General features: G+C 33.4%; 1 protein-coding gene across 1 annotated transcript in view; it reads right to left on the reverse strand.

Annotated features, from left to right (window-relative positions):
• The window catches only part of LOC149773600 (transmembrane protein 50B-like), a 33,032-nt gene that overhangs the window by 11,864 nt on the left and 826 nt on the right, over window positions 1-20,342 (reverse strand). The window contains exons 2-5 of the mRNA XM_089946292.1: window positions 12,765-12,877; window positions 11,107-11,174; window positions 5,181-5,273; window positions 3,783-3,843 (exon numbers count right to left, since the gene is read on the reverse strand). Coding sequence (XP_089802418.1) covers window positions 3,783-3,843; window positions 5,181-5,273; window positions 11,107-11,174; window positions 12,765-12,877 — 335 coding nt within the window. The remainder of the gene's footprint in view (window positions 1-3,782; window positions 3,844-5,180; window positions 5,274-11,106; window positions 11,175-12,764; window positions 12,878-20,342) is intronic.

The raw sequence follows: 20,342 nt of genomic DNA on the forward strand, positions 1-20,342 counted from the left end.
TTAATGATTTTGTGGTAAATCAGTCTATTTTTTATGGTCCACAATTCATTTCATTAAAGTAATATCTGGGATGTAACTTTACTCAGCTTAAATATGAAATGTTTAGTATTGATCTTGTATGAGGTTAAAAAGTGCTAGTTTTAAGGATTTCACGTGTTGCAGGGAGGGGCAATACGTGTAACTCTTAAGGAGGTAATAACCGATGGCTCAGCTATGTCATGTCAATTTTCAACTGAGTCAGTTTTTTTTATTCTCTAGTCAGTTTAGAAAATTGTATATATTAATGATTATGACGCATGATTTTGGTAACAGTTGGCCTCAAAAGTGAGAGAGTACAATCCAGAAATACAGCCACAGCCAAATATTGTTTAGTGCTATATTAACGAGCATTTACATACTATTCAGTTTCATTCTATGATTTGTAATTTCTTACTTGAAACTGATATTACCACTCTTATTCTTGTATTAAACATTAAATAGTAAACCTCAAACGTGACTAATCCTTTTCCTACTGATGGATGTACATGTAATGAAAAATGCAGTTTTCAATATGCACATTACTTTTTTCACATACGTGATGGCAACATGGTGATATAAACCTATTTACCAAATTTCAGAGAAATTGGATACAAAATATATTCTCTAGAGCCAGAAAGGTCACAAGTTCAGCCAATTAGATACAAAATTATTTCATATGTGCATATCTCACGTTATTATACAACTGAGCAATATCCAACAATAATCTGGTCTAAAAGTGACAACAAGAACAGTTAATCAGACACAAGATTACACATAAATATGCATAGATCTTGTTCCAACTAATCTAATGCCTTGGTGATGAAAGAGTAATTAGTAAGGACATCAAAGTTTTATAAGAAATCATCTTGCTAGTGTCTTGACAAATTCAGCCAATCAAATTCAAGATTAGATCATTAGTGTGAAAGAATATCGCTCATTATCATACTCAAGAGAAATCTTGATCATATAAGTCTTTTTACCAAGTACAATCAAATTGCTATAATAAACTTTTTTAAAATGTAAATAACTTGACCAATCGGATAGAAGATCATATTATAAATGTGCATCGGTCTAGCATATTAGCCAATTTACCTTAAGTATGACTAAAACTCCATCATTTGAGTGGTAAAGAGCTCTTCCAATGAATACAATCTTTTATTTAAGGAGATGATCAAACTTCATTGATATGTATTTATCATGCTCATAAAGCTTATAAGCCATCTTGATGACATGGGTTTATATACCAAATTTAATCAGAAATCGAGTCTCCAAAAGTGTTCTGTCAACCAGAAGCAAGATCACGTCATTAATATACATGGATCAAATTCATTATCAACATAATGAAATATTTTTTAAAATCTTTATAAGTCTATATTCAAAGTCAGATCTAAATTAAATTAGAAATAAGACCTCCAGAGTGATAACAAGCTCTGGCTGCAAGATAATCTCAATAATATGCATGAATCTTGCCCATTTATCAAATTCTTGCAAGAATTTAATAAGCGCATATATCAAGTTTTATCAAAATGAGATCAGAAATACGTTCTCCAGAGTGGTCAAATTCTAAACCAATCAGATCCAAGATCACTTCATTATCATCAGAAGATCTCACTCATTATCCCATTTAACCCAAGATCACTTCATTATCATCAGAAGATCTCACTCATTATCCCATTCATCCAAGATCACTTCATTATCATCAGAAGATCTCACTCATTATCCCATTCATCCAAGATCTTGATGATATAAATGTAGATTCCAAGTCTGGTAAAAACTGGATCAGAAATATGGTCTCCAGAGAGATAAATCCTCAACCAATCAGAAGTAAGATCACCTCATTATCATGTGAAGCTTTTTTTTTATTTTTTATTAACCTCGTAATAGGTTGAATCATGTGAAGATCCTGTGTATATGCAAAAATGCCAAGATACTGATATAAACCTATCATCAAAGCTTGATCTAAATCAAAGGGGAAACAAGGTCTCCAGAGTGATAACAAGCAAATATTGATGGACAGATAATACTAGACAATGGATGAGGGACACTGTGTGATAGCACAGGCTCAAATGAACTAACAGCCAAGTCAGCAAAACAATCATTATGCATATCTACACACCACTCCAACTCATAATCCCAAATTTAATGCTTTTTTCTGAAACAGAATAGGAAGATTTGCACATTACACAATAAATACTTTATACTGAATTACATACCATATATTTTATCCCCAATCCCCAAGCTCCACCCCTGAAGGATGGACCAAATTATGAAACTGTTGTGCACTTCTACTCACTGCCACCAACCAATCATATCCCAATGTCTGAAGTATCTTTTTCCTTTGAGATGAGTTTACGCAACATTACCAGTGCTCAAACTTTTTTTGACACACGCCCCAAGCTGGTGACTTAAATAAACTCACAAGCCATGACTGAAATTCCACAATCCCAGGCAGTTCATATCTGTCAACTCTCAAGCCAGGAGAAAAACCTCCAGATTGTGGAAGTATTTCAACACCTACCTCCCGATCTCAAATCTCCTGACTTTTTCACAGAGAACTCCTGATTATTACATTATGTCTGTCAATTTTCAATTCTCAAAAAAACCATACATAAATAGATATATCATATGCAATCCACAGATGCCATATTCTATCACTTGTAAATACTGTTAAGATTAAACATTTTTCACATGAATTTCAGGTTTGCTAAACCCCAACAACAGTACTATTGTAAAAAAAAAATTTTTTTAAATTGTCACCAATTAGTTTCAATCCCATTATTGATCACTGTGAATGCTGTGTAATCTTCTCTGCAAACAGAATCGCATCTCCATTTCTGCCACAGAAACTCAGCCAGTAAACACATGGCATTGTTCTACTATATTTGTAAACTTTAATTACCAATATTAAATTAAAACGAATAAAACAAAATATACCATGCAGTATATGTGTCCCCCAAAGAACTAATTCAGAGTAAATATTTAATTTAGTAAACAGTGTTACATGCCTTAAGAGTTAAAACTAAGGAAATATAGTGGGATATAAAATGTGGGAAAAACAGTTGCCACATGTACAGTAACTTGTGAATGCAGATTTGACTATTAAAATAAAGTCCTAGGAATCATACGTTACAACAAAATATGGCATCATTTATTTGCCAATAAATTGCTAGTACTTATATACACACACTGTAGCACATGGTTTCTTTGAAAGTATGTTCAAAGAGCAGTCCTTTTCACAAGATAAATGCAATGACAAGGATTAATTGTTAATTAGTCACACTGGCCTTATACTTGTATACTCAAGTCTAACCTTTAGCTATTATGCAGTTTAGCCTCAGCTGACCAGATTATGAAAATGGGGGCTTGACCTGGGGTAAAATAAGGCATCTCACAGGCAGAACTGAGGTAATACCTGCCACATCTTTGCAAGTGATGTCACTGATGATTAGACAAGACAATGGTAAGCAATGATGACTGCATAGTAAACCCTATATGGCACCGTGTAGCATATGATTGACAGATCGATCTATCTTGTCTATCAACATATCTCTCCAATCAAAATCTTTCAAGCTGATATGTGATAATACAACCAAGCCAAAGTTATTCCATCCATCTACACATGTGAGTATAAATACATCCATGCTTCTTTCATATATCTTCTTTCCTTCTGGGCCATATTCATCCATTTAAAAATGTACATTTAGATGCATGAGTAAGTACATGTGTAAGTACTTTAACTGAGAACTGATAAATACAATAGTTACCTGAAAAATATTAATGCATTCTGAAGAAAAACTGCAACACCTGGCCACTCTGGTTGTTTAGCTGAAAAAGACAAAGAAAAATATATAATTATTAAAAAAATAAGCATATAAATCTGCAACTGCTATCATGCAAATATCAAATGAAAACCAAGCAAATATGATACAAGTTCCAACTTTTCTGGGTTAAAAATGGTGAAGAAACTGAACAAAAACTTTTGTGAAAAAAATATATCTGAAAGACTTTAAAGTTACATGTGCCACAATTGGCAGTAATTTGCCCACATATTACAAATACATACAGAAAAAAGACCTTGACATTAGTTCTGATCCATAATCGAGACCTTGCCTTTCTTATGATTTCAAGATTTGTTTGCTATAAAAAATATGAGATTTTCAATTCTTTACTACTTGCTAAGGAATATTCAAAGTCAATAAAAACTTAAAGCAGTGTACAAGCACATTCTGATAAAGCATGGACCAACTCATTAATTAATCACAGGGTGGAAGATTTTGAGATCATTGGCTCAGATTCCTGTGGGCCAATAAAACTTTAAAAAGGTTAGTTTCCTGACTTTTATTCAATGAGGAACAGGAATACCATGAATGGCATACAATACACCCGGGGCCCTGAGTGGCTTAAAGCACTCTCCGTTACGGATCACTGCCATCTCATCTCTGCCTGCGTGGGTTCGAGTCTCGGATTCAGCCAATGTGGGTATGTGAGAAAGCTTGCCAGTAGCTTCTTGTGGGTCGGTGGTTCTTTCCGGGGTTTTCCAGGGTTCTTCCACCACCATTACTACTGGCCGCCATGTAAAGCATATCGTGTGCTGAAAAATGGCATTAAACCCTACAACAATAACAACAATACACCCACCCTATGTTTAACAGTTCTCAATTCAGGTACAGGTGATGCTTGATTTACGCCCTAGGTGCATTCCTAAGGCTTATAGCAAAGTAACCAACTAAACTATAAACATGACTTTTACGACACACTGGTATAAATATGCACACTACTTGTTGACATTTACATTACACTGGTACAAATATATACCCTGCCTGTTGACTTTTACAATACACTGGTACAAATATATAAACTGCCTGTTGACTTTTACAATACACTGGTACAAATATATACATTGTCTGTTAACTTTTAAACTACACTGGTACAAATATATACACTGCCTATTGACTTTTGTTGCAATTTCTGAATATTGTTATACATAAAGCAATGCCCTTTTATTTTCAATGATGAGTTTGGCAAGCACTAATATGAAATAATTTCTTATCTTCTTCAATAATTTATGCAAGTTATTATAATGGAGATAACGTTTTCATTACAGGGAGTAAATGCAATTATCTGCCGTAAGTATAAACTATCTTGTGTGGAGCACTACTTACCAGGCACAACATACAACCCAAAGAGAATCCAAGAGGCTGCAATCAAGGCACCAAACCCCAGCAGAAAACCGATGAACAACCACACACGTGCAGCTGTAAATATAGAGCAGAATAAGATATCACTCTTCCCATTTCACTAAAGCTGACAGGTCTGATATTTTTGCTTTACTCCTTGACTAGTTGTATAATACCTGATCATCAACAATACTGCCATATACTTTTAGGTTAAAACATTTGACCATTCAATACAAAATTAGGGTCCTATTCACATTTATTTCACATCCACAAATACAGGAAATTCAGCTTTTTGGGATTTGTGATTGACAGTTTGTCATGCCAACTCATGCTCTCTACCTGTGCACCATTAAAGTCAAGTCCATTGAAAGGCTTTTAGTTTATTTTACATTTATTTTACATATAACATATTTACTGCATTATTACAAAAAGATACATATTAATCATTTGTTTACTGAATTATTACATTGTTCTTTTATAATGAAAATGTGGTTGTTTTTTTGTCAGGAACAATCCACCTTTGCGTGTAAGTCTGTTGTTATGACTAAGTAACTGAGAGGCAAAACAAACAAGTTTAATAAGATCAACAAATAATTTATTTCTGTAAGTTACAAAGTGAAAATTAAAGAGACACGGTATTGTGAATTAAATCTCAAACTATCCTAAATGCCCTATCACAGATCCAAACATACAGAATGTTCTGAATGAATTCTAATAGTCTTGAATGTCCTGATGTGCCACAATGATACAATCTAGAATATCTTTGAATGAGTGCACAATAATTCATGTAGTATTTCAGTCAAACAAGTCAATTAGCACTTTCTAATTCCAATGAGTAATTTAAATAAATAATTCTTCTGAAATTATATCTGAACATAACTGCAAACCATGATCATTGACTCCAAAAGACCGATATGAAACTGGAATAAATAACTGTTTACCAAAATACACACTTGACCTATGATGTAATAGATTGTTCTGGAAAACCAAAATTTTCCAATGGAAAATTCCACTAACTCCTGAACTCAGAGTCTAGTAAACATCTGGGTTATTAATTAAAAAAATAACAAAAGTCAGGTACACAATTTATGTATAAATTAAATATATTTAACACTGTATTATTGGTACAGTACGTTATTTGTAGAATTCCCCATTGGCAGAGATCTCATGAATGTATCCCCCGCAAATGGCAAAGTTCTCATGTATCATCAATGAGTGATACTTTAGACAAAAAATGAATTACTTCAGGAAAGAATGAAACCACTGATCCACAGATTACAAAGTTGAATGAACACTGTACATTCAGCATTAATATAACATGGAAATTTATACCATTTGGGATTTATGAATAGTCCTTTCATTATTTTACACCCTTAAGATGTAAAATGAGCTAAAAGTTAAAGCGCACAGTCTGACATCAGTATTCCCAGAGCATAAACTTCAAGAAAATAAAAGCATTAAAAACAATCTGTCAATATCAGCATGTTGGACAGTAAAATATTTCCACATCATTTATACATTACCAATATGACTAGTAAACCACTGGTGAATTTATAATAGTCTGCAAAAATTACATGCAGCTATGAAATGAACAATAAAAGAAATACAAAAAGTTTGTTAGGTACAGTTGAGCAATTTAGACCACTCAGCCACTGGGGCTACCTCCTTTCACTGTCTCAAACAAGAGCTGTTTATGTTCCTTAATTCTGTCTTCATTGCCATGAATATTGGGGAGTATTTTATGAATTCATCCTTAAGAAGATTCACGAATATCTCAGCATACAAGCTTACTTCTGGATACCAATTACCGCTATAGGAGCTCTGTATCAGGTCTCTGATAAACATACATGTATCCACAAACATTCTAAACTGACTGTAGATCTGTGAAAATAAGCATAGAAATAGGACAAGAATAACCAAGGTTCATGTTGACAAATATTGTTTGTTATGAAAGCATAATCATATTAGATAGAAACAATGGAGTCTTAGCTCATCACCAGCAAAATAAATTTTGTAAACAAAATCTATACATTTTTTTTGATGAAACCTCTATATATGTGTGGACAGTGTGCACTACAACATAAACCATGACATGGGTCTAGCTCAATTATGAACGCATGAGCACAATTCAAAGGAAACTGAAATTGAACCTCTAAATTCAACAAATGTGCTCAAAAGCAAATCATACTTTAGGCCTACTAATACCCAACTTTTGCCACAAAATGTGAAAGAATTATCCTTCAAAGTTTTGCTTAGATCTAGTTTGATATTCTTACACAGTTTTATGACATGCTTGCAGTTTGGGATGCCCATTCTTGAGTGTTACAGAATAAACTAGAAGAAAAAAATCCAAAAGTGACTGGAACGAGAATTTATGACTTCAGTATTGAATAAACTTTCCTAGAAGTACTTCAACCAATGTCAACAGGAAAACAGATTATTAGCTTTTGACAAAGGTTTCTAAAAAACAAATTGCAAAATCCACTGCTACAATTTAACCATTTTATCAGAAAGAACTAGTATAAATCAGCATGACTACAAGATACACACTACTTGATAGTGTAATAACAAATTTATTTTGTTCCCCAAGAACTGTCAAAGACCGGAATTTTTGTAATCACAACTATTAATCACAACTGCTAAATCTATTTTAAACCAAAATGATGCATTTTTCAGATTGGTGTGGTTACATTTAATGATTTTTTTTTTTAACACTGCAATCTGAATAAAACTTTCACATACAGGAAATAAGGAACAAATGGAATCATACTTCAGGTAGAGATGTAAACATTTTCAGAAATTTCTGCCAGGTATAATCAATCCTAACAATCAGTTACCTAGGTACCTGAAATGCTTCATTGTAGGTTCACACATGCCAAACCCCAAGAGAGATATAAGCATGATTTATTACTAACATAAGTAGCAAAAAGCGTAATCTGAGCATAAAAAGAGCAATGTACATATTACATGCCATAATTACAGAAAACTGTATAAAAAACATACTTATTTATTTTATTTAAGATACGTTTACTCGTATTACTTACCTGGATCTGCAGAAAATTTTTTTGTCACAAATTTGCTAAATCCATGTGGATTAGTAGTTAATACTAGAGTATAGACGCAAAAGAAATGGATAAATTATTTATGCATAGGACTCACTGTAACTAGTCTACATATCTACAGTAACTTTCGCGAATAGTCTTCAAGTCCACAAATGATGACTGTTGTATTATCCTCAACCCGCCATGGTTTGTCCCTTAACAACAGTCCAGTGCAACACGTTTTTAAGTTTAACAAAACCCCTCTCCACTAACTGTTTTTTAGTCATATAACATCCAACAGTCACACTGATACAGACTGTTTTTTTTTAATGATATCTGGCACCATTTATTATCAATTTAGACTGGTCTGCTATGTATATAATATCAAAATAGGATGAATCTATAACAAGTGGTTTCACATTCAAGAATCCTGTTTGTTTTCCTGGAACTGTTTCAAGTAAAATTAATGCAAAAACTACCGTATTTACACACATGGTCAATTTTTATTAGATTCTTGTTTTAGTGTTATTAAATATCAAAGATTTCTCTTATATTTAAATATTTTAGTGAAAAATATTCATTCTGTGCAGTTGTCCATTTCATTCATTTTTTCCTAACATGGTATAAAAAGTGCATGTTAGAATAGCCAAGTTTTTGTGTTGAATTTGCAGTGACAAAAAATATGTCAGGTTTCCTGCTTACGAAAAAGAGTCTAGTAAACAAACATGTGAACAGTGGTTCTGACACTAACAGCTGATACTCGCTCCAAGGCCACAAACTTGAAGCAAAAATGGCATTAGTTAAACCGGACATTTATTTTGTGCTTCTTTTATTTGCATTGTAGTATATATTTAAATTTTATTTTGTTGAATATTTCTTAATCAGTACTTACTGTCGCTGTCGATGAAAGGTACTCCCTAGTTAATGTCATCAGGATCTCAAAACAAGCATGTTTAAGTCGCAAGAAAAATAACGCACATACCATGGACAGGCATAAAGTTAGGATGGCCTAGCTTTAAATATCAGCATTGATTCTTAAATAGGTTGTGCGAGAAATAAGAGAAGTGTTCTCCCTTGTATGATTAAATAGTACTTATATGACAAGTAAACTGGAAGCAGCCATAAGAGCTCCTGTGATGACAAATAAATGTGCACATGACGTGAGCCTCAAACTGTAATCATTATTCTGTGTCTCATTCTGCCTTTGGAATACTTTTTTTTAAACGGGTACCTGGTTGCTCATTTCATTGCCCAGGTTAGCATTAACAGGCAGGTACTCACATACCCAGGAACCAATTGGCATCTTTAATTTCAGACCTATTAAGATCCATATCATCTTGCCTGCAAATGTGAAAGAATCAGCTTCGAAGTTTAGTTAGACCTTTATCTGAAAAGTTGGGGGTGGGGGTGGGGGGAGACACTGTGCAGTGCATTCATGTCATTATGTGTAGCACTGAACTAACATTTAACACATGTCCATGTAAGTAATTCTGGACCATATGAGGTCAACAAACAACCAGTCTCATTAACATATTAGACAACCATTTCATTTGTAGGGGATATTATGGATAATATGTGAAACAAATACATGTGAATGGCCAGTCTACAAAAATATGATCCAAGGAAAACAGTAACAGATTTTACTTAAACAAAGATAAAATATTTCCATATTTGTGAACAAAATGGTTGGACATGACAGAGATATCCTACTTTCCCTTAAATAAAATAATGGTTGTGTCTTAGTTCACTATGCGTTACCAGTAGGTACATGTACAAAGTATTAGACTATATGTTACAAATCTTATATCATTGCAGAGGAATCCACGCTAATGCAAATTTTATTTTACTTTTTGCAAGTATGCCATGCATTTTGCTGAATTTAATTTAAGGGAGTTTCACTAATGATTTGGTGTCTTATTAATGGAAAATTTAACACTCATAAAGATGCAAGAGTTTGAAATATCAACTCACATTTTCCAGTTAACTAGCATTCTGCAAGTATGCAAGAGTTAAATTCAAGCAGTGGAAAAACAAAAACTGTACATTTCATACACTGACATTCTGTCCATGACAGGAACCAAATTTCACATACCTACCTGTTCTGCCATGTTTTTTTCTCCCGTAAGATTATCGCCAGCCCTGTTGTTGAATAGCCTATTAGGCCAATTTCCACTAGTACACTATGTGGAAAAACTGAAACTACTGAAAGTTAGGTCAATCAAAGATGTGTTGAAAACTATTTCACTTCACTGCCTTGCATGAGACAGCTGAAGTCACTTTTCTTACTGATCAACTTGTAAGCTCATCATCAGCAGTAAAGATTTTTTCAGATTTACTCAACACATGTTGTCATGAAAAGGCAAAATGTGATTATGTAACACTTGGAATGGTTAGAAGCAGTAAAGGAGTGGGATTTGTTTATGAAGGCATAATCCTGCAATGTCAAAATGCATATGTTATTTACCATTATGAATGCTTAACGTTTACATAGCAACTAGAGAAGGAATTGCATATTTGAACTGCAGCACAGCAGATGCAGAAAGATCTTTTTCACTGCTCATAAAAATTAAACAAAATCTTTGGGTAAGTATGTACACTAGTTGGCTATCAAAACCCACTTGCTTTGTCTCAAAAATTCCATCACCACTGTCTGGAAGGTGACAGGCATAGACATTAAAGTTTCTTGTCCATCCCTAGGGCACAGGCATATGAACAGAGACAATAATGTGGTTCTCTGCATCTTTCTCCTATTAATCATCATCCATTTCACCAAATTATAGGTCTGATAACAAATAACTTGCTAGTAACTGTTAATGCAAATTGGTTACATGCTAAAATCCTCAGATGGATCTACAAAATTTGTTACTTACCTGTCTGTCCTAAACATCCTGTATTGTACGAGTCTCCTCTGATCTGACCATTGGAAACAGAGTTTATTCTGAAACAAATAGAAAGTGTAAGTCTTAAGAACAATATTATTTGAATGGCACATTATATACTCTCCCCCCCGTTAACAGTTACATACAGGACCTAAATACACCAAACTTTATTTACAGAAACCATTATTTTCTTATTAGACTTATCATGATTGTAACTTTTCACCTCTAGACCCAATAACCAATAGGTTTCTTTATTGCCTTAAAAGAGCCAGCCATCCACTCACCACAAGTTTTTTGTCTTCTACAAAATCCATTATTCTCTGAATTACAAAGACCATGACCTTTGACCTTCTGACACCTCATTTATACCATAAGTGCAAGTCCTCTGCAAATTTAGGTAAAGGTACATGGTCTAGGACTAAAGTTACCATGAAAAATATTTTTCTCCTTTCAGCTAGTGACCATGACATTTGCCCTCTTGACCCTCAAACTGTCAGGCTTCTTTCTTACCCAACAAGTAGTCATCCAATAACTTTTGAAGAGGTACATGGTAGATAACCTAAACTTTTGTGCAGAATTAATTTTTTTTCTTTCAATCACAGTGACCGAGACATCTGACTCCCAAATCAACAGGCTTTTTCTTAGCCCAAGTGCAAACTATCCACAAAGTAGAGTAAATTTAGATCATGGAGAGCTCCAGTTAATTTGCAGCAAACACTTTTCTTCTTTCAGTCACCACTGAAATCTATAACCTTCGTCCTTACCACAGTACAAGCCATCCACAAAACTCTGTAACAGTACTATAGATGCTGCAAAGCTCAAATTATTTAGCAAAAATGAAATTGGCAACAGCCAGAAGAATGGATGAACATCAAAAACAGAATACACGCTGCCTTATGAGAGGTTTATAAAAAATATAAAAACGTTCATGGAAATGAACATTCAACAACAATGACCTAAACCAAATTGAATCTGAATGAATGAATGTGAAATACTATATGCCCCTGCAAATTTGTAGTGGGCAATCAAAAAAAATCAATCCTTTATTTTTTTTCTATATGCAGATACATAAATGCATGTAGACACACATGTACATGTACACCTATTGGTTTCTTTTCCTACAGAAACAATAATATATGAATTAGAACCAAACATTTAAGCATGGGATTCATGATAGATAATATTTCTCTTAGAACTGAGAGTCTGTCAAAAGTCTAAATATTTTGCAGAAATGCATTTAGCATTCTTAAACAAATATATTTCTTCAAAAAGCATCAAAATATGAAATTTATTAAACATGTACAGGTATCACAGAAAACAAAACAAGACGTTCATTAAAAGATCATGGTTTTTATTAAACACATTAATAAAATTATACTCAAACACAAAGACAGTACAGAATGCCATCATGCTAAAAAGATTTATAACCAAAAAGGTGGAATTAATCCTATTCCAAAATGATTCACAAAATCAAATTCATTCATTAATATATTAAAAGTTTAAAATATTGTCTTCAGATCAACACTAAAATTGAGGAAAATAAATAGCATCAACAATAAAACTGATGATCAAATTCAATGAACTATGGCACTATAAGTATTATACCTTAGAGAACATAAGTATAATGAAGACATCATTAATCTACATACAGGAAGAATGCTACAGTCCCTATGGCTCCACAAGTATGACAGGCATGAGGGAATTCATCCTGGTTAGGATGGGTTGCAGCCGCATCAATGGCTATCCACCAGCCAGTGAAAAACTAAAGAAAAAAAAACAGCAGCTTAGGTTTAAGCGGCATTAAAATATAACAAACTCCACTAACATACCTAGCTTATATTTTCCTACATTAGCACTGAAACTCATCTTCAAAGGTAAAAGTTTAAGTCAATGACAACATAATTCAGCCCTTAAAAGACATATGTCCTTTGCATATATATTTCCCAAGAAAATTCTCCTGTAGCCATATATACATTATGATTTCCTCACAATATTTATGAAGCTGCATTTCAAAACAATATTCAGTTCTATGGATATCATGTCTATTAACAAGTCAAAACTCGAAAACATATCACATGCAAAGAAGTGAAAGTGGATTTATGGAAATCTCTGACAAAATCAAAAGACCCGTTTTAAAAACTGGACAAATTTCTTAATTTGTAATGAAAATAAAACTTAGTAATGAAGTCAGACATGTGTTTTCTCTACATAGTGTATCACAATTATTTATCAATTTTCATCAGGAATTTCTGACACCAAACCATTGTTCATTACCAAATGACTCAATAGGAAAGTGTAATTAAAGTGAGGTTTGACGAGTCTTCTTAGTTACAAATTTCTGAACAAACCCAATACATTCATTTGCATGGTGTACTTTTTTGCTATTAACTTAAGTAAACATCTAAATAATGTTGTTATGTAAACATCTAAATAATGTTGTTATGTGTTTAATGCCATTTTCAGCACCTGATAGGCTACACATGGCAGCTACTATAACTGGTGGAAGAAGAAGAACCAGAGAAGACCCATGTAAGAACCACCTACATGAAGCTACTGGCTAGTTTTTCACATGCCTACATTGGCCAAACCTAAGACTCCAACCCAGGCAGGCAGAGGTGAGATGGCAGTGACTGGTAAAAGCATTAAACCACTTGGACACCCACAGTCCCCTTCTAAATAATAATAATAATAATAATAATAATAATCCTTGGCCTTTAATGTATTTACAAATTTTAACATCATGGGAAACTTTCTTATATAAATGTTTGTCAATGATCTCATGACCCCCAAATCAACAGTCTTCCCATATTGAAAGTGCAAGCCCTCCTATCCAGACACTCTGGTCAAGGTACAAAAAACAATTTATTATGCAAAATCTATTTTTCTTTTTTTGTCTGTTAAGCTGAACACTGACCTTCTGACCCCCAAAATAATAGGCTTATTTCTTGCCCAACAAAGAATTTATTCACAGACTTGGAGAATGGAAATTATTGTGCAAAAACCCAGGGGTCATGTTACCAGGCAAAGTGGGCAACTAAGTTGCCTTAAAAATGTAAACTTCGCCTTCTTCTGCTAGGAAACCAAAAACAACTTTCCACTGTGATTTTTTAAAGGTACATTGAATAACTGTCCTCTCTGAGATTCTCCCTCGCCTTAGCCTGATAAATTCCAGCTTATTTTACAGCTCAAGGCAAAATGTATGCTGCAAGCCATCAAAAAAGCTTGTGTTGATATCAACTGAGTTGACAAACAAATTCCTGCACATTCACACACGTGTTATGTTAGATGATTGACCATCAATCCTTTCCTGGTTAGGTTAGCAACTATTAATTTACTTTGGTGAAAGCTTAACTGTGTAATATTATTCATATTTGACAATATATTTAACTTTTAAATTACATGCACAAAAACAGAGAAAGCTATGATGAAGCTTTCGTCTTTATGCTATGGACTTCATCAACAGACTGATGTAATCTCTGCTGACTGTCAACTTGGAACACTGTAAAACTATTAGATCGAGAACAAGTCAGGTTCAAATGTGGGGGTGTTAAGGAATCGATTTACATCTGTATGCACAATCTGATGCTGAACAGGGATGGGGGCGTTACAAACGGCTGCATACCTGGGACAATCTGTTAAAATAATCGGTCACCATTCCATCGAGCAATGTTGACATTCAGTAAAGATCACATCAGTCTGCTGATGAAGTTCTTAGCATAAGGAAAAAAGCTTCAGGTTTGCTTTCTATTTTTTGTGTATTTAATTGAAAAGCTAAATACATTGTCAAATATTAAGTTACTGCCCGATTTCCACAAGTTATCCTTGGATGACAAAAACATACAAACTTGTGTTCTGAAACTTTAACTTATGTAAATAGCAATTTGTATTTTAAGAATAAAATCAATAACATGAATTATTTAACTGCCGCATGTACAATATTATCTTTATAATAATCAGTTTGGAACCATAAGTGAACATGTCATGGTGAAACAATGGCAGGCATTGCTGTGTCTGAGAAGCATCACTTTATTAGATTGGGCAAATATATTCAGGAAAATATACAATTCATACAGAGTAAAGTCTAAATATTACATGACTGAAGATTTAGTTTTAAAATGCAATTATGTTGGTCAGAAACATATGGGACAATGCTATGTTGTGGAATTTGAAAGATGATGCAAGGTCAAGGTTGTATTTTAAGTTCACTCATTTTTGTGAAACAAGAAGGAAAAAAAGCAAAGCAAATATTAATTAACCAATGCCTACTGTTACACCAGGATGTAGGCAATAAAACCTTATAGCTGCAATCCTACAGATAGAACTCAGACAATATTCTACTTGAAAATAAAGTACTGCTTAAAATCAATGTCAAAAAATGCTGGGAAAAAGCAGGAATAATTCAAATAAGAAATTAAAAACAACACACACACAAGCATCACAAGCATATATATATATATATATATATATATATATATATATATATATATATATATATATATATATATATATATTGCACGTGTTGCTTTGCTCCAACTTCTCCCTGTTCTGTCCAGAAGTCACTTCTCCCTAAAATTTAAGTCTAGCTTGACCCCAGAAAACCATTTTCTTTTCTCACTAACAATGGTGCTAAACTTTTACCTTTAGAACCAAATGTCTATAGGATTCTTTATTACCACAAAGAGCAAGTTATCTACCAAGTCAGATTTAGGTCTGTGATGTAAATGTTATTGTGCAGAAACCATTTTTTTTAAAGTCAGTTATGACCTTTGACCTTCTGACCCCCCAAATCATAGGTTTATTCCTTAACTAAAGAAGGTAAATATAAGGTCTGGTGAAGGCAGGTGTTGTAGAACTTATCATGTGAAAACGGAAAACATTAAAGGTCAGGTGGATCAACAGGCATGCATAATGCACTCTGCCAAAAGATAGCCAAAAAAGAACAGTCAGAAATGGGGCTGCATTTTTGTTTGGTTTTTGCCACTATATATATATAGTTTCAGTTTAATTTTTTTTATATAAATCTATTTTACAGGACCAAGTAATAATAAACTCCCTATTTCTAGAAGATATTTTGCCATGTCAAATATTTACCAAGTTACAGAAGTGTTCATTAGACTCCTTCCTTTTTTGTTTCAGAATGTATATTTCTATATGAAATGTTCTTGAAAAAAATGTTTTGAAAGTTCATTGTTTTTGTAGGTTATGATGCATTATTTGCAGTCTTTTAGTTTTATTATTTGATTATACAGTACTATGTTTACACACAGGTCAACTGGTTTATTACAACAAAGGACATAACTGTCACCTGATATTTTACCACATTAAGCTTCTTGTTGTCTTATTGTCCGAAAACAAAATGCAAAATTAGTGTTCATGGACTTGAAATTTTTTCCACTCTTTTATCTTCCTTTAATTTTAGCAACCATGATTGCATGCAAAAGTACTAAATCAGGACTTGCACGGTAAAAACACATACCACATGGAGTGTATATGAAAAGAAATGACCAAACTGTTCATTCCCTTTTCATCTTTGACACTGTCATTGCACCTGATTGTGTAGTACCTGTCCTTTGTGTAATGTATTCTATCATGAAAATCATGTTATACCTAATTGTCAAAATTATTGTTTTGAATCAAATATATAGATCATAAATTTAGGATTTAGGTTAAATATGTACAAATTGACTGAATTATTAAAACTGTTAGCAAAGTCACGTTATCAGAAATCAGGATAATTTTGTATACAGAGCATTTATCTTAAGTCTGATTTGATGACTGCAAGGTAATAAACAGGTAACCACTAATGTAAATATTCTAGATTTTTAAAAATCATTAATATTGTCAATGATGTAAATCCCTCTGAAAACTATTCATAATATGGACTTAAAAGGTAAACAGTTAAACAAAATGCATGATATACTTAAATTCTTCTACTTCTTGAATAATGTAAATGTAGGTACATACTGATGATGTAGCATTTCACCCAAATTCTCTATGACACAATCCAATTATATGTGGGGCCCTGAGTGGCCAAGTGGTCTAAAGCGCTCTCCGTTACGGATCACTGCCATCTCACCTCTGCATGCGTGAGATTGAGTCTCGGATTCAGCAAATGTCGGTATGTGAGAAAGCTTGCCAGTAGCTTCTCGTGGGTCAGTCGTTCTTTCTGGGGTTTTCCCAGGTTCTTCCTCCACCATTAATACTGGCCGCCATGTATAGCCTATCGTGTTCTGAAAAATGGTGTTAAACACTACAACAACAACAACAACCAATTATATGTATTATTCTGTAATGGTTATGCACCTGTCACTTGCCATGATCAATTGGTTTTATGTAGTAAACTTCATTCTTGTGTATGGGGCCTCAGGTTGCTGAGCAGTCTGAAGCACTTGTCTTTACCAAGTACTGCCACTCACCTATACAAAGTACTGCCATATCACCTCTGTCCACATGGGTTGGAGTCTCTGATTCAACCAGTGTGGTTGTGTGAGAAAGCTGCAAGTAGCCTCCTGTGGGTTGGTGGATATTACCAGGATTTTCCGAGGTTCTTTCCTTTATCTGTTGTAGTGGCCACCAAGTATAACCACTGCTGCACTGAGAAATGGAGTTAAACCCAGAACTACATCATTCTTGTGAATCCTGGGAGAATCTAACAAGATTCATTCCACATATAAATGTCACAAGCTTGATTATTTCTGTCTTCTGCTTTTCCCCCTACTTTGATGTATATGTGTTTATCAAGCAGAACAAATGCTGAAATGTACAAGCCTATGGACTATCACTCTGTGTGTCTCATTCTAAGTATCCTTTAAAAACAAAATGGCAACAAGACTTCCAATGATAAATTCCTATTTTGAAGTATCTGATATGGTATTAAGAGTTTAAAAGAAAGATGCCACAACTATGATGTCAAGATTTCTGATCAATTGATATTAAATTTTGCATTATACTTTGCTATATCAACCCAACAATCTTAAGGTATGTATTCATTTAATGATGATCCATATTTAATTGTAAGCTCTCTGAGTTTCGAATTTGAGCTTATGGTATTTTTGAAAAACAGTTTGTATTTAACGGAATACTGTGTGCACTGAAATTAAACATTTATTTTCTTGGTCAATTCACTAGATTGTAATTTTTTAAATTTTTTATGTCATTAAAATGTTGAAAGTACTCCTAAGTACTCACCTAGTCATAATTTAAAAAAATAAACAAATACTAATGTTATTTTTTTTCTCAAAAAGTATGTGTACTTGAATTCATTTAGTACTCTGTTTCTACTAAATAGGCTGGTGTCAATTTGCAAGAGATACTTGACCCATCACATTTTCTAAATTGTCACTTACAACCATCAAATGTTCAAGTTAGGTGCTACTAAGATATGGAAATGTTTAACTGGTCAATGATGACAGCCTATTGGTTTTCTAAGCTAGGAAGACTGACTTCACTGATTTTTGATGTTTTTACAGCACAGCAATACAAATAGGTCATTCTGTGCCTTGGCAACAGCAGTAATGTGTCTTGCCCATTAGACATCACAGAAACCAACACATGCTGTTCCAATGGTAGGATTCGACCCCCGATCCACCACCATTTTTAGTCTCGAGTCTGGCACACTAACTTCTGAACCACTGCAACTCCCTGAACTAGAAAGATTTGCCAGTAGTCTACCAATATGGCCTCCTGAGGAGATTAAGTGAGATGGGTCATGGCCTCCTGAGATCATGTGAGATGGGTCTATTCATTAAGTTACTTAAATTTACAGGGTTCTCATGAGGATCTTAAAAGCTGGTATTCAAGATTCCTTCCTTGAAAACAATCCAGCCATAAAAACTGGAGTCCCAAAAATGGGACCTGGACTTTCTTTTGCTATTCAGAGTATCATACATGTATCATTGATATAAATGTCATCATACTGTTTTCACCCATTCATTGTGAAAAATGTCAACTGTGATAATTGTGATTCACAACTACAGTGTATAGTAATTTCAATGTACAGTAAAATTATATCATGTCAGCAACGACACATCCTATTTTCACCATGAATCTTATCTATCACAGGGTGTCAGCTATAATATAAGCTGAATCATTTTACATTAGTTCAGTTTTTAGATCAAAACTTATGCAACAATTTATATACAAAGAGCAAATTCATCTACTGAAAGGTATTGACCACAACATTTTATGGGTGGAGGATGCAATTATCTTTAGAGTCAATATTTTATATTATTTTATCAAAAGATATTTTTTATCAATTAATATAATGGATATAATAGTGTTATTTTGCTATAAATCTGATCAAGATATTTTTGTCCACCTACTGACAGACAGAACATTAAATTGTTCATCCCTAAAATAATTGCCATATACCACAGTAAACATATTTTGTGGTGCCTAGCACAAACACACACACACACAAACATATATATATATATATATATACTGCCATGTCTGCCTATTCTGCGCATCACATAATTCTGCGCAACGATATGTCATTTCTGTAAAGATTTGATCACGTGCTATTTTGGGTCAAAAATCCATTTTGTATCCAGAAAGAAGAATCATACACTAATTAAGAAAAGTGATATTCATAAAGTGTACAAAAATGTCCCAAATTTAGACTCGAAATACACATAAAAATGTGATTTCTAAATGGCAACGTGAAGACAACTCCATGTCCTTCTTGAACCAGTAACCCAGAAAATTTAATTTACTATGCATCTTTTAGAATCATACAAATAAATACACTGTATAAAAGATGTAAATGTGTACCTTAAAACAAAGCTATTTTAATCCAAGTTTCCAATTTTGCAAGAAGTTGTCCCACACGTACAAAATCATCCACTACTCAATGTGTCTACTTGCCATTACAACAAATTTTCAACAAATTACCTGGCATATAGTCTGTTTCTAAATTCTGTAATAATTTTTCCCCATCAACAAGACATTGTAAACACATTACATCCTATTCCTTGTTATTTCTCTTCCATGTAATAGTTTATTTTTCATAAAATGTTGAACTTTACTAACTTTTTTATAAGATCAGTTTAATTTGCTTAATATCTCTTGCCATTTATTGGCATTTTTACATTGAATTTTGTAAAACTAGCTATAAACCTGACCTAATTACTTGACTGAACTGCTGACAGAAATAGTCCAAAGTAATATATTTCATTTCTATAGCAAGATGGATAAACATTACATCTTTTCAAAGCTATGCACAGAAT

Source organism: Sinohyriopsis cumingii, unplaced genomic scaffold (assembly GCF_028554795.1).
Source record: "Sinohyriopsis cumingii isolate HCF-2022 unplaced genomic scaffold, ASM2855479v2 utg000624l, whole genome shotgun sequence".
NCBI lineage: Eukaryota > Metazoa > Mollusca > Bivalvia > Unionida > Unionidae > Sinohyriopsis > Sinohyriopsis cumingii.